Source organism: Dryobates pubescens, chromosome 3, assembly GCF_014839835.1.
Source record: "Dryobates pubescens isolate bDryPub1 chromosome 3, bDryPub1.pri, whole genome shotgun sequence".
In the NCBI taxonomy this organism is placed as follows: Eukaryota; Metazoa; Chordata; class Aves; order Piciformes; family Picidae; genus Dryobates; species Dryobates pubescens.
In genome coordinates, this window is record NC_071614.1 from 2,804,121 (window position 1) to 2,819,474 (window position 15,354).

General features: G+C 45.3%; 1 protein-coding gene across 1 annotated transcript in view; it reads left to right on the forward strand.

Annotated features, from left to right (window-relative positions):
* The first annotated feature begins 803 nt into the window (after positions 1-803).
* Positions 804-15,354, forward strand: part of CA8 (carbonic anhydrase 8) — a 28,789-nt gene continuing 14,238 nt past the window's right edge. The window contains exons 1-3 of the mRNA XM_054179276.1: positions 804-1,072; positions 1,455-1,646; positions 6,203-6,327. Coding sequence (XP_054035251.1) covers positions 994-1,072; positions 1,455-1,646; positions 6,203-6,327 — 396 coding nt within the window. The 5' untranslated portion in view covers positions 804-993. The remainder of the gene's footprint in view (positions 1,073-1,454; positions 1,647-6,202; positions 6,328-15,354) is intronic.

The following is a 15,354-nucleotide window of genomic DNA, read 5'->3' on the forward strand; positions in this document are numbered from 1 at the left end:
AGAGGGAACCTCTCCTGTTTTAGTTTGTGTGCCTTGTATCAGATCCTGTCACTGGTCACCACAGAATAGAGCCTGACTCTGTCCTCTTTGCATCTTCCCTGCAGGTATTTGTGCACACCAGTGAGATCCTCTCGAGCCTGCTCTTTTCCAAGCTGAACTATCCCAGGTCTCTCATGTTTTCCTCATAAGAGATGCTTCAGTCTCTTGACTGAACTCTCTTCATTATGCCTGTGTCTCTCTTGTATTGGGGACCTCAGAACTGGATCCAGCACCTCACCATTGCTGAGCAGAGGGGCAGCATCACTCCCTTGACCTGCTGGCATTGCTTTGCTTAATGTGACTTAAGGTATCATTCACCATCTTGCAGACAAGGGAACATTGCTGGCTCATGTCCAGCCTGGTGCCCACAGAATCTTAGCATGGTATGGGTTGGTAGGGAACTCTGGAGATCATCTAGTCCAACTCTGCATAAAGCAGGATCTCCCACAGCAGGCTGCAGACCCACAAGCTGCTCTCCAGCCTGATGGCCCCCAGTGTATACCTGTGCCTGGGCTGCTCCCCTCCAGGAGCAGGGCTTTGAAATTGCTCTCCCCGCGTGTTCCCTGGATGACAGCCTGTGCCCAGCTCCAGGGGCAGAGGGAGCTGCAGGCACACAGACCCACCCACCACCTACCCACCACCCACCCACCTAGGCGAGAGGAATAGCCTGAGGACGGAGGGAGGGCAAGGGGGCAGCCACCCAACACGGGACACCTATCCCGGACTGCGACTCCCGCTACCGACCCGCTCCCCTTTCACAGCTCCGCCGGCTGCCACCTCACCCCTCGCCCGCCCCTCTGGGACAGCCACCGGCTCCCGGACCCGCCCGGCGGCCGGCGGGGGCGGAGGGCGGTCCGCGGCGCGGTGCGGAGCGCAGGCAGCCTGCCTCGCCTCCTCGCACACGCTCGCAGCCACACGCCGCGACCGGCCGACGGCAGCCGGGGCTGCTCGCCCATGGCTGACAGGAGCCTGATCGAGGGCGACGAGCCCCTCCCGAACCGCGAGGAGGCTCCGGAGTGGGGCTACGAGGAAGGTGAGGAGCGGGCGGGCGGCTACGGAAGGGGAGAAACTTTCGCCGCGGCTAGGCAAAGGAGGAGGTGGCGGAGCGGAGGGAAAGTCGCACCCCCGGGTCTTCCCGAGGCGCGGGGAGCGGGGAAGCGGCGGCGAGCAGCGGTCCAGCACCGCAGGCTGAAGAGCAAAGCGGGGCGGCGGCGGCCACCGTGGAGCATCCCGGCAGCGCCTGTGATCTCGGCGGGGCCGGGGTGCCGCGGAGCAGTCCGGTAGCATCGCCGGTACCGGCGGAACGAGGTGCCGCGGAGCCGCCCTCTCCCCGCAGCCCGGCGGTGGGTGAGGGCAGCGGGCAGCCGCCGGGCAGCGCAGGGTGCCGCCGGTAATAGCTTTTTCTTGTGTCTCAGGAGTGGAGTGGGGGCTGATTTTCCCGGACGCTAACGGGGAGTACCAGTCGCCTATTAACTTGAACTCGAGGGAAGCTAAATACGACCCTTCGCTCCTGGAAGTGCGGCTGTCGCCAAACTACGTGGTTTGTCGTGACTGCGAAGTGATCAACGACGGGCACTCCATTCAGATTGCCCTGAAGTCAAAATCAGGTATGCTGAAACACGGGCTTTGCCTTCCTTGCTAAAGCTTGTGTCGCCTTGAGACCGGCGTATGGGTTGTGCTCCTTCGGCGAGGACTGTGCACAGTAAGGGCGTTGCTGGTAACTTCGAAAAGGAGCAAGCTTCGCCTCGGGAGCTGCAAGTTTCAACTTCAAACTGTCAGGTTGCTTCAGTGCATGGCCGGTATTTCCTTTGTGAAGGTGCCGTCTAATTCACTGGCATTAGCAGCCATCTGCAGTCAGAAGCAGTCCAGGCTATTGCTAGGATAGCTGGAAAAACATGTCCTTGATCTGAAGACCATGTATGTTTAAAGAGCTTTCTCCACTGATTTAAGTGGGCTCTGAATGCTAACTGCAGAACTGGGCACATTAAGATAAAGAATCCAGTTAGACCTGCTTGCAGCATTGATGAAGAGCAGGTAGCAAAGCAGACCTCATTTCTTAAGGGCTTTTATAGTGTCATTCATCAAATAAGAATTAGAAGCAAATAATAAAAGAAACCATTCCAACTTTAAGTGAAATTGCAGTATCTCATTCAGACCTTTCCTCTGGGTAAACTGCTCTGCATGAAGGAGACAACTGTCAAGAAAGTAGGCGGGGGCAGGGGGAAAGAAGTCCGTGGTGCTTTCCAGCACTCTGGTGGTTCTTAGCATGTGTTTGGAAGAGCATCCAAGTTATTCTAACCAGTCTTAGCTACTAACAGCATTTTGGGGGGTTGGGGGAAATTTAAGCAGCTGAGTACAGTCAAACCCTGAGGCTTTCCAACTTCTGTTTCCTTCTGAGATCCCGGTAGTCCTGGGAGTTGCAGCTGTGCTGAGAGCAAGAGTCAGTAGTTCAGTTTTACACTGAATTTTTGGTTCAAAAGGAAGGGTTTGTTATTTTTAACAACACTGCTTTCCTTTATACTTTTCTTCCCGTGATAAGTCCCACGGATTACTGCAAGGCAGAAAGCTTCTTTCTGCAGAATTTTGCAGGTTTGCAAAAGAATACACATTTTGTGCTTCCAGGCAGTTTTACTGCCTTAATCAGAAGCAGAGCTCTTTCCCATGGAGTAAGACTTTTTCTCGGTAGGATCAGGAAAGTTCTTGAATTCTCCTGTGGAGGAAGTGAGGGTGACCACAAATGACATCATTGCTCACACGCCAAAATGCAACTCCTTCAGCTCTGCCTTTCCCAAGAGCAGTTTGTCACTCGGTAGCAATAATTACTTAAGATGGAATCAACACCTCTAAAAGCATGTGTGAAACCACTGGAGGCTTTAGGGGGAAAAAAATTCCTCTTGAACTGGAATGTGGTTTGACACTGGACTGAATAGGCTTGAAACACAAGAAAATGTGAAATAGAATAAAAGTTTATGGCTGAGGTATGGGATTATGAGCTAGGAATTCTCCTTCTAGTTTCCACTTTTCCTTAGGTTTCATGCTATGTAATTTCCCATTCTCCATTTGTAAACTGGAGATAACTTTCCATTTTTGGGAGGGGAAGGACAACCTTTATTATCCCTACCAAGAGGAGAAAGGAGTTAATAAGCTGAGTTTGACCTAGTTTTCTGGCCAGTTTGGGGGGATTGTGGAAACTCCTGCAGCTTCTTTTCCTCACAGGGGAGCTCTGATGACAAATCCATTTAGCCAGATTATTTTAATGGGGAACTGTTGAGCCCTAAATGCTATTGAAACTCTGTCCAATTAATATGGAAGAGATCCTCAACTCATTGTAACCTTAGCAGTCAAAGAAAAACTTTTTTTGTGGGGGGAAAAAAAAAGTAAGCTGATTAAGATACATACTAAAAATTAATTTGTCATTGCTGGTGATCGATTTTATCCTTTAATTCAGGACACACAATCCATCTGGAAATCCCAAATCCTTCTCATTACTTAATTTCCAACATTTTCACGGGCTGTTTCCAGTTTGATCACTGTACATGTGTTGTGCATTAGGTGGGAGAAGCATGACCAGCTCTGTAATGGAACTGCACGTTGAAAAACGCTTTGGAGGGTATATGACTTAACAGACAGCCTTCTCCTGAGCCAGCTGTGCATTGCACAGGGATAGATGGTTTCAGAGGAATTTTCTAATGAGGATCAAAAACTGCTGAAAGGCAAAGGGAAGTTCTAAACATGCTTCATGCATTGACCTTGAGCACAAGCCCTATGAGGAGAGGCTGAGGGAGCTGGGATTGTTTAGCCCGGAGAAGAGAAGGATCAGAGGTGACCTCATTGCCCTCTACAACTACCTGAAAGGTGGTTGTAGACAGGAGGGGGTTGGTCTCTTCTCCCAGGCAACCAGCACCAGAACAAGGGGACACAGTCTCAAGCTGTGCCAGGGGACGTTTAGACTCGAGGTGAGGAGAAAGTTCTTCACTGAGCGAGTCGTTCGTCATTGGAATGGGCTGCCCAGGGAGGTGGTGGAGTCGCCGTCCCTGGAGGTGTTCAAGGGGAGATTGGACGTGGCACTTGGTGCCATGGTCTAGTTGTGAGGTCTGTTGGAACAGGTTGGACTTGATGATCCTTGGGGTCTCTTCCAACCTTAGTTACTGTGATACTGTGTGATACTGTGATACTGTGACAAGGATCAAGATATGAAAGGCAAAGGGAAGATAAACAGGTGTCCTGAACTGAAATACTGTTATCAACTTGAGCCTCAGAGATACACTTTATGAAGCTCCTGGAGATCCAGAATTACTTCATGAAGAGAACACTTGCTCAAGTTACACTTTCTCTAGGAGCAGTGTATTAAAACAGAGTAAATGCTCCATTTCCCTATAAATGGCACCAATTCAGTATCATGTTCCTTTTGATTTGTGCAGATTTCCCCAAATACTTTACTTGAGTGTTCCCCCCACAATGTTCACCAGACTTGCAGGCATTCCCATGGGCAATCCCTACAGGATGTATTTACTCACTGCAGAGGGGTTGGACTAGATGACCTTCACAGGTCCCTTCCAACCCAAACTGTCAGATAGTCATAGATAGAATAAAGCAAATTTAAGAGACAAATCTGAATCTCTTAACTACATGTAGGACATTTCAGTTTAGAAACCTAATGGCTGTTAGATTAGTTATGAGAATTATTAAAGAGAGATTAATTGGACTATTTTTCCTCTTTTCTCCAACACAATTGCTTATGAAACCCATAACTGATCAGTTTCCTTCCATTTCTTTATAGTTCTGTACTGTTGGATTTTGTGTTTATCCAGTTAGAATGTGGTTGCTGAATGAGGGTTTAGTATTACACTGGTTCTTGTGCTCCAAACTAAGGCCATTTACTTTCTGTGTCAAAATAACTTGATATTATGGAAGTTTAAATCCCTAAAGCTGTAGGCTATGCAGTTAAATAATCATTATCAATTATCAGGGACTGTAAAAGATTCATTCAGAGTCTATGAAATGTAAGCTAGGATTTAATGGATTCTGGGGAGGGCTGTGAATTCCCCCAAGGTTTAGATTGGCTATTAGGAAAATATTTCTTTACAGAAAGAGTGGTCAAGCACTGTAATGGGTTGCCCAGGGAGGTGGTGGAGTCACCATTCTTGGAGATGCTCAAGAAATGTGTGGACATGGCACTTTGGGACATGCTTTAATGGCCATGGTGGTGTTGGGTTGATGATTAAACTCAGTGATCTTAGAGGGCTTTTCCAACCAAAACAATTCTATGATTCTGCCCTGCCTAGAAGCCAATATTCAGTGATTTCAGTGGGAAGTGACCTACAGCTTGTGAGTAAAATTTACTCTGAAGCAGATCCAGAAATCCCTGGGCAAAATGTTTCCATTGATCAATTCCAAAGAGGATTTGGCCTCACGAAGTATAATTCCTTGCATTTACCACTTGTGGTGGAAGTCTCAATGCCAAACTATTGAGGTACTGTATCACTTATGTGTGTGTGTGTGTTGCAGTTGCGGACAGATGCTTTTAAGGAATTCTGGGTATTAAAACAACTGAAATCAATAAAGTCAGGGCTGCCTAAAAGCTGTTCTCAAGTTAACAAGCTTTGTTGTTGCTCCTGTGTGTAGGTTTGATTATATTTGGATATGGAGACATTCTGTGCCTCGGAAGCCTGACAGGTGGTATATGATTGAACTCCTTTACCTACCAGAATACTGGCAATCAAAAGTTTTCTATCAGTTTCTGTGACTCACAGCAAATAAAGGTGATGGATATTAAGGACTGGGATAGTTGGAGGCAGTTCCCAGGTCAATTCAGACCTCCCCTCACCATCTGCTTACAGCACACAGCTACTGTCTTGATAAGAGCAATAAACATATTCACTCTTTTGGCTAATAAAGGTACAATGCTTTTATTTTGTGTTGTGACCAGCTGGTCTGGCTCATAAAATGAGCACAGCATGACAGCAGCTTCACTGCCTGAATTCTGTGCCTGCACAGTGCCTCAAAAGTAAATATCTTAAGTCCATCGACTTCACTCTTCTCCTCTCCAATTCTGCTGATAATAAAGAGGCTTGCAACAATCTCCCCATTGTATGTGGGTAGCATATTCAGTAGCTTGGCTGCTTTGAAAGCCAAGTTCCTCACCAGTTGTCTTCTTTCCCAGTGTTAATAGGGGGGCCGTTACCTCGAGGACATGAGTTTGAGCTCCACGACGTTCGGTTTCACTGGGGGAGAGAAAACCAGCGTGGTTCTGAGCACACTGTTAACTTTAAGGCCTTTCCCATGGAGGTAAGAGTGCCACTGCACCGTATGACACCCACTGAATGCAAAAGATTTCATTTCATGGCCTGAATTCCTGGTAGCTCAAAAGAGAGTTTCTTTTTTTGCTCAGCTTTGTATTGTTTTAGATTTCAGCTGCTGAGGTGTGCTTGAGTGCAGGTAAATGAGGATGTGCATCTGGAACAGAATGCCTCCAGCACTCATCACCTTGGATGATTTATTGGCCATAAAGTTAACTTGCAGAATTATTAACTTCTGTCTTAATAATATTAATGTTCTAACAAGATCTGCCCTTTCAACACTTCCTCTGTCACCTTGAGTAATAGCTCTGGAGGGGAAGAACTAACCACTGGAAATATTTCCCTGGTGAATAATAACAGCTTAGGTAAATTTGGACTAAGTGCAGAGCAATTTGTTCATGAAATAGCTTGACACACCTGAAAATTGAAGATGATGTGATGTTCTTGGATATGTTCTGTACTATCTGAATGAATTACAAGATTCTGAAACACACAGCAAAGTGATAAAGCAATCTGAGAGAATTCAGCTGTTTGTGGGGTGTCACTCTGGACTCCTGGGCAACCCAAAATGCTGGGACTTATTTCTCTTGCCTTCCAGCAGCCATTTGTCACAGTACATTCGTGCAACTTTCTCCAGCAGTCTTTCTCACCAAGTTCTTCTCCTGCATGTAAACAGTGGTACTTTGCCTTTTGGCCAAAGTTACTTTGGCCACTGCTTGTGCTAAATACTTGGTAATGGTTTAAACATTGATAGCCTGCATTTTGCCAACAAAAGGAATAAGCTACCAAGGATTAGGTTGTGATTTACAGTACACACATCCAGAGAGTAGTAAAATCCACACCTACCTGAGTGACTTACCTGAGCCTGCTTTAGCGGTAAGAAGAAGAGGAAACACTTAACATCCTTATTCTTCTCCTTCATGCCAAGAGGATGGAGTGGAGAAGGAGGAGGAGCAAATAAAAATCTAATGAAACTCCTGACACTCTCCCTTACCTTTTTTGTGCAACAGGGAAGTGGACTGGGACAGGACTAGCAAATTGTTGCTGCTTATTTTTGTTAGCTAAGTTAAAACAGGAGCAGCTAAAATGGGAGTCTCATTGTACCCAATCTCTGCATCACCACAGCATATTGTTGTGGCAAGCTGAATCAACATGCAGATAAAAAAGACAAGAAAGACAGCAGGAGAAAGTGAACCATATGATGGTATCAGTGCTGTCTTATGGGGGGAAGAAAAAAAAGTAAAAATGTTTTCACTGCTTCTAAAGTGTAGGGAAACAAGAGAAATTATGCCTGAAGGGTGTCTCTTCCTCTCAGTTACTCAAGTGGTGGTGTGACCAAAGGCACAATCTCACCATAATGGAACAGTTGTTCCCAGGCTGCTGCTCTGAAATAGAACTGGTATCTGAGAAAATAAAAAGGTTCCTTTCACCACTTGTAGTATATCCAGGAGGATAATTCTCTGTAATCCATCCTCTTTAAAATGTAGGATTATAGTAGTTGTGAAACCATGTGAAAGCTCTCAGTAGAAGAGGATTGGCAGAAAATCATTTAAAAAATGTTTCCACGATGTGCAGGGAGATTAAAACCTCTGTTACTGTCAGCCCCATGGTTTTTGAGGAGAACAGAAGAAAATCCAGTTGCCTGAAGGGCCAGAATCAGGAAAAATGAATAAATAAAAGAAGAAGTTGTGTAGAGAGGAGCAGACTGATTCATTCTGTGGCTTCTTCCAGAGTTACTGAAATACTTAAATACAATGCAAAAAAACCCACATCCTACCCTTGATCTGACTTAAGCCATTAAGATTCCTTTTGTTCATGTGAAGCGATGCCTGCCTAAAGGTCTCACCAAGCAGAGGTGCAGCTTTAGGGCTTCAGGTTAGGCTGTTAACATTCTGCTTTCATAGAATCAACAAGGTTGGAAAAGACCTCAAAGATCATCAAGTCCAACCTGTCACCACAGACCTCATGCCTATTAGACCATGGCACCAAGTGCCACATCCAATCCCCTCTTGAACACCTCCAGGGACGCTGACTCCACCACCTCCCTGGGCAGCACATTCCAATGGCTAACAACTCTCTCAGTGAAGAACTTTCTCCTCACCTCCAGCCTAAACTTCCCCTGGCACAGCTTGAGACTGTGTCCTCTTGTTCTGGTGCTGGTTGCCTGGGAGAAGAGACCAACCCCCTCCTGGCCTCAACCACCCTTCAGGTAGTTGTAGACAGCAATAAGGTCTCCCCTGAGCCTCCTCTTCTCCAGGCTAAGCAACCCCAGCTCCCTCAGCCTCTCCTCACAGGGCTGTGCTCCAGACCCTTCCCCAGCCTTGTTGCCCTTCTCTGGACATGTTCAAGTATCTCAATGTCCTTCTTAAACTGAGGGGCCCTGAACTGGACACAGGACTCAAGGTCTTTACAGCCTTTATGAGTGTGGGGATTTCCCCATGCCCAGCGCTGAAATCAGATAGCTGCACACTGTGCATCTCCCTCCTGGCATTTCTGGTGAGGAGGTGTCTTGCCTTCATTAGGGAAATTTATTCTTTGCCAGCTTTTAATGTTCTTTGCCTCCATTATTTCATCTTGCTCTCTGTTTTAATATTTTTTTTAATTAGCTTGTTAGTAAATTATTTGGTTTAAAGCATGAGAGCAGCAACTGCAAAGGAAGGCCTGGGAGGTAGTGTGCACACAGGAAGAGTCTCTCCCTCTTCACACAGGGACTTACAAACTGGGGAGGGAATGGGTGGGTGAGAGTGACAGGCAGGATTTAATCCCTGATGACAGCAGTTTCTAATGTGTGAGCTCAGATCTGAGGATTTTTGTTTTGCCAGTAGCTGTAATGGGACTATGATCCCTGTCATAAACACTCAAAGAAAAGGCTTTAAACCAAGGAGTAAATTTTGTTGCCTCTGCTGATTGCATTCATTACCTGCTTGTGAAAAAGCAATTACTAATTCAACTCCCTTGTGCAGCACCATTGCTGTGAATGAGGAGTATCTTGCTTGGGAAGTCTCAAATTTAACAGGAGGCAAAGGGAACAGATTCCATTAGGCTTTCTGTAGCTCTGTGCTGAGCTCTGGAGCTCTGCTCAGAACTGATCCAAGTTTTCTGGTGGAAAATTAACTTCTTACTCCAAGGCTTGGATGATCTCCTATGTTTTGGAATCATTGCAGATGAACACTCTGAGCTGTGATTAAAACAGTGAGTCTTGTAAGAAAATGATGACATCCATGTAATAGTTCCATCCTTGGCAGGTTATGAATAACATATTAATAATGGTTTAAAGTGGATATGCCCATTGGACATTATCTAATTTCTGGGGGGCAGAGCTGTGGAAAAACACTGGGATATCAGGCCGAGAGCTCAGCAGATGTTTTCAGTTTTGTTGTCCAAATCTGTAATGATTTACACAGCAACCATTTTTTACACGTTATGTCAAAGCCACTTAAGAACATAACAATAATACTGAGCTTTACACAGCACTCCAGGGGCAAAATTGGTTCTCCTAATTGCTGTGACTTCTGTTTGATTTTTTCCCTTTTTTTTTTGTGTGTGGTAGTGGCACAAAGCTGGGGGGTTTCCATCCCCCTCCCAGTATATACTGGGAAACAGAAAACCAGCAACAAGATAAAGCCAAAGTCACCACCGTTGTAAAAAGCACACATGAGCTGCTTATGGCTCCTGAGATTGCCAGCTGCTAAGTGCTTCCAATATTATATTTTTACTGTGGCTGAGGGTTAATTTGACCTAAATAGGCACATTTAGTCTCTGCAGTAGGCTTTGTTTCTAGGCAATTTGTCAATAGGTGCTTGGCTTGGCCCTTGTTTTGCTCGCTCGTGGAGAGTCTGAACTTTGCAGGGACCACATCGATGTGCTTTGTGCTGGGGGTTTGTGCAAGCAGCTGCAGAAATGGGCTGATGTGCTAGCACAAACATGCTTTGGACTTGGCCAGCACCTCAGAAATGCTCAGGTAAGCTCTGTGGTAGAGTTGGACACGTCATCAGAGGTAGAAAATGTGATTTCCCTTCTCTGCATAATCTGCAGCTTATTTATTGGATTGTGGGAGACGTACAAACTGCCAGACACCAGGTCAAAGAAGAGTCTATAGCAAAGCTTCTTCATCCTCCTATCTCCCTTTTAAATGTTATCTTATGTACAGCCAGTTCTGTGTGGAGAATCTTTGCGGCTAATATGCAGCTAAAACTCTTTTGAGGTGGCAGTTACAGTAGTCTGTGATTTGTAACTTCTACCAGGATGGAAAATGTCTATATTCTATAAAGAAATCAATGGCCCAAGCTACAAATGACTGAGCAGAACAGGAAAAACTCTTCTAAGGAGAAATCTTTCAGCTGGAGACAAGTTTGTAGAACAGTTTTGGTCGGAAGGAACCTTAAAAGGTCATCTAGTCACACCCCCCCTGCAGTCAGCAGGGACATCTGCACCTAGAGCAGGGTGCTCAGAGCCCCAGACAACCCAACCTGGAATGGTTCCAGAGATGAGGCATCTACCACCACTCCCAACTTTAACAAGATGCCTACTTCTGTTTTCTTTCTGCTGTGGGAGAAGAGCTTGTACAGTTGTTTACAAGGTATGGCTCTGTAAAAGATTTAAACCCAGGTTTGAGTGCAACAAGATGACTTCTCGAGTCTCTTCCTCACCATTGTTCTTGGCTGTGTGCCCTTGCCATGATTTCCTTCACCTGTACATCATTTTCTGATTTCTGCCATGATCATGGCTGGCACTCTGCTGACTTCTTGCTTCAGTTTCCTGGTGCCTTGGTTTTCCTGTTTGGTTTTCCTTGGCACTTTTCCCTAACCACTAGACCTAACTGTATTTCTCAGACCTCTTACTTGTAGAAGAAGCTGGGAGAGTGGGCTGCTTATTTAGTCATTTTCCATGCTGCATGCTTGGGTCAGGACTGGTTCCTAGACTGGCCCCAGTGCATGAGTGAATACACTAAGAAAGGTAAAATAGCTTTCTGATGCTAATCCCCAAATGCTATGGTGTTTTTTTGTGTGCTGACACTGCATGCCTGGCTCTTAAGAAGCAAAGGATGAAATCTGTAGATCTGAAAACCTTAGAAAGCTTCCACAAGTATTTGCTGTCATGCCTGAGTGCTTCCCAAGCACAAATAATGTAATCCTTAAGACATCAGTTTGAGGAAGACAAGTTCTGCTATTGCCAACAAACTGGTAGCAAACAAGTTCAGGGGGATTATATTGTTTGGCCGTGGTCACACAATGCCATTTTCAGCACTGACAGAAAACTGACTCATGATTCCTGGATGGCTGAGTTCTGGTAAGACTTCCAGACACTGCAGGACTGAAATACCTGCCTTAGGTTGTAAATCCCAGCTCAGCAATTTAACCACAGGGACAGACTGTTTACTGGAGAGAGACTGTTTACAAAGGCTTGCAGCGATAGGATGAGGGGCAATGGCTTCAAACTAGAGGAGAGCAGATTCAGATTGGATGTGAGGAACAAGTTCTGCACAGTGAGGGTGGTGGAACACTGCAACAGGTTGCCCATGGAGGTAGTTGAGGCCCCATCCCTAGAGATATTCAAGGTGAAGCTTGACAGGGCTCTGGGCAACCTGATCTAGTTGAGAATGTCCCTGCTGACTGCAGAGGGGCTTGGATTGGATGACATTTGGAGGTCCTATCCAACCCAGACCAATCTATGATTCTATGATCTGATGGCCTAGGCCATAGCCCATGCTGTGAGACAGTCCAACTGGTCATTCCTACCTTCTCTCTGTGCCAGCATGAAGCCATGTAATGAAGTGGCCTAAGGGAGCAGTTAAAGTTTAACAAAATTGGGAGAGTTTATGGAACTATGGGAGAGGAGAAAATTATGACACCCTTATGCAATCTGCAAACTGTCAGTTCAGAAGAAAACTGCTGGAGAGGCACAATGAAATCGATCATTTCAGTGGAAGCTGAGCCAACATTGCAGACACAAACTTAGACTGAGTTGCCTGGGGGAGTGTAGTGTGGAAGAGCAACTGCCCACTGGAGAACAGTCAAGATCATGGCTCAAGAAGATAATATGCAGCTGCAGATTCTCATCTCTGCAGAGAGACCCTTAGCTCTGAATCACAGGGAACTGTGGGCTTCACATCAGTTATTAATACAGCCTAGTAAATCAGCAGGGAAGGAGTGTTTTTTATTTCTGCCTTCATTAGAGGATCTATTGTTGAAAATTAAAGTAGTGATTTAAAGCCTCCTGCATATGAACAGTCTGGTTTGAAATCCAAGACAACAGATTGCAGCCAAAGCTTTGTGCAACTGGACATGCTTAGTCCTATTAATAACACTTCCAGAACTGAGTGCTTAACCCACAGCACTTTGTGTTTTCTGCCTTCTTGATGGCATTTTTAGTCTGTAAGATCATCAGCTGTTCATCAAGGGCCAGTCCTTCCAAGCTTCACTCTTCCTAACTGTGGAGCTATCAAAGCAGATTCAGACATGCATGTTCACCCACCCAGGCTGGCAAGAGTCCAGAGTAAAAGCAGGCTGGGGTCTCCTGCACTAAAATCCGTGGGTTTTTTCCCTTCTTGGTCTTCATAGTTCAAGGGAAGGAAAATGAAAGCCTGGAATGTGTATTTATTGCTGTCAGCACAGGTAAGGGCAGACCCAGGGCACCTCAGCCTGCATGTTTGCTGGGGCTGGACATGGTATCAAGGAACAATAACCTGCTCCATGTAGCTCCTTGCTTCACACACTGAGCAGAAACTTGGCACAGGGAGAAGCCTGACCTAGGAATCTGACAGGAATAACTGCACAGCTATTAATTTTCTTACTGATTTAGGTTGATACCAAAACTCAGTCAGCACTGAGGGCTCTTTGCCTGTTTTATTCCTTTTCTTAGCTTATATACTTCCATTAAAGTGGGACAAAATGTTAGTTTTTGATTAATTCATGGTTTCTTTCCATTTCCTTTGCATGCCAGTAGAAACAAGCACTGCCTGTGCTTTCAAATGGGAAGAAAAAATAAATCCACACAAATTACAAACTACAACATCCTCAGTTTGCCCTCTGCCCTTTGATGTTTTTGCCAATGAGCCTCCTAAGAAACAGGCAAGCTACTGTTACATGGCAGCAGCTTCTGTGGGCAAGCAAGGAGATACTTGGAACTTCTGTTCAAGGCCTGGACAAAAAGGTCTAAGTGGGATTTGCAGATTGATGAACAGAAACTTGTTGCTTGGCTGGCTTGTTGGAAAAGAGAATAGACTTGGAAAGGAGTCTTTGTAACCCTCACTTTTATGATGCAACTGAAGTGATTTTATTTACAGCCATGGTATAGTTCCACCCTCTGTCAAAGGCATGCATGGGGAGCATCAGACAGCAAAGGTCCTGGGCTACCCTGACGTCCTGGTCTGCACGTTTTTGCTGTGCAATTAGCTTTGGGCCAGAGACCTGCAGTGTCCCACACTATGACTGCCAAGTTGGTTAAACAGTGTCTCCAGGATACCTTGTACTCTGCTCCAACTTAATTTGTTTGCACTGAATTTCTCTGATTTTAGATTACAGACTTCTTTGTTCAGGGAATGTCATCTTGTTCCATGCTTGGAGCCTGGACAGTTCACCCACAGACTAAACCTGCTCTGTCTTTAACACTTTCAGTGACTTGCAACAAGCAGCAGCTGAGAGAAGCTGTGCTCTCCCTTCTCCCACATGATATTAATCAGGAGGTTTTTAATGCTAACCATGTTGTCATCTGTGTTTCTTGGCACTGCTTCCAGCTTGTCTCTCTCAGTGCTGAAATTAGCCTTGCTTTCAAAGATAGGCACCGAGTTCCTTTGATGACATTTTTAATGGCAGTGATCTCAGATAGGAAATTCTAAAGAAGTTTTAATTCCTACTGAAATTCAGTGGCAGCTTGGCACCTCTCCACAACAGGAGCATTGAAAAATTCAAGTCTACCAGCAGCAACCAAGCACTCTGCTTAATAACCTAACTCCCTGGGTACTTCCTCAGCCCTTTCTTCTTGGTTTTGTCCAGAGTTCATGATTTAGTCATTTGCTTTTATTTGCATTTTTAAAGGAAGGCTGTTCACCTTGACTGAACTGCAATGCTCAACCATGAAGGCTTTGCTACTTCATGAGTTTTAGTTTCTTTGTCTTGTGGCATGAAGTATGCACACCTCCTCCTCCTCCTTCTCCTAAGATGTTTCCAAACAGCCTCTCCATCAGTTCCATTAACTTTCATTTCCTAAACCTCTCCTTCAGGCTGTTAATCACTAACTTTCTATTTTTTAAATCACTTTTCTTGCAGCTGTATGTGCCCTGGTCATACCCTTGGTTAGGTCCCCTTGTGAGGATTTAGGACTTAATTACTGTATGTTATGGTCAGTGCCAGCAGCTTAGTCAATTACTTCCTGAAACAATTCAGTGCCAAGTCAAGTATCAACTTATAAGTTCTTGTGCACATGTATAATGGCAAACCACAACTTGTCTGTGTTTTTGTCCTCCTGTGGTGTTGTTTACACAATATTTGTGCAGAAATTGCACATCATTTTTGTACAGCTAGGTTGTGTTGCCTTCCATTCTTACCAGCTGAAATCCTCAGCTTCATTTCATCCCCTTCAAACCAGGAAAGAGGCTCTATGCTGAGTTTCCCATTTGTGCTTTTCCCTCCTCCGCTTCTATGGCATGTTGTGAATGAGACTGCAATACACTGATCTCTAATAAACCTGGGTGAGTCCAGGAGAACACTTCCTAGCTTCACAATCTTCAGCAGAGCAGCTCCAAAGCTGTTTTAATTCATCTTAGGGACATAGCTTCATCCCTGTGATGGCATTTATGGGAAATCAAAGCAGCATTTCAGCTCCACTTTTATTCTCAGTGACAGACAAAAAGAAATGCTCAAAGGTTCCAGACTGCCATGTTTTAGATGCAGCTGGTTAAGATGTGCAGCTGCAGAATTAACCTCTTAGTCTTTTGAGGTACAGCTTATATGAACTGATAGGAGAGCTGGGAAGAGATCAGTAATGTATTTTTCATCCTTAGATGGCTTCTTGTCCT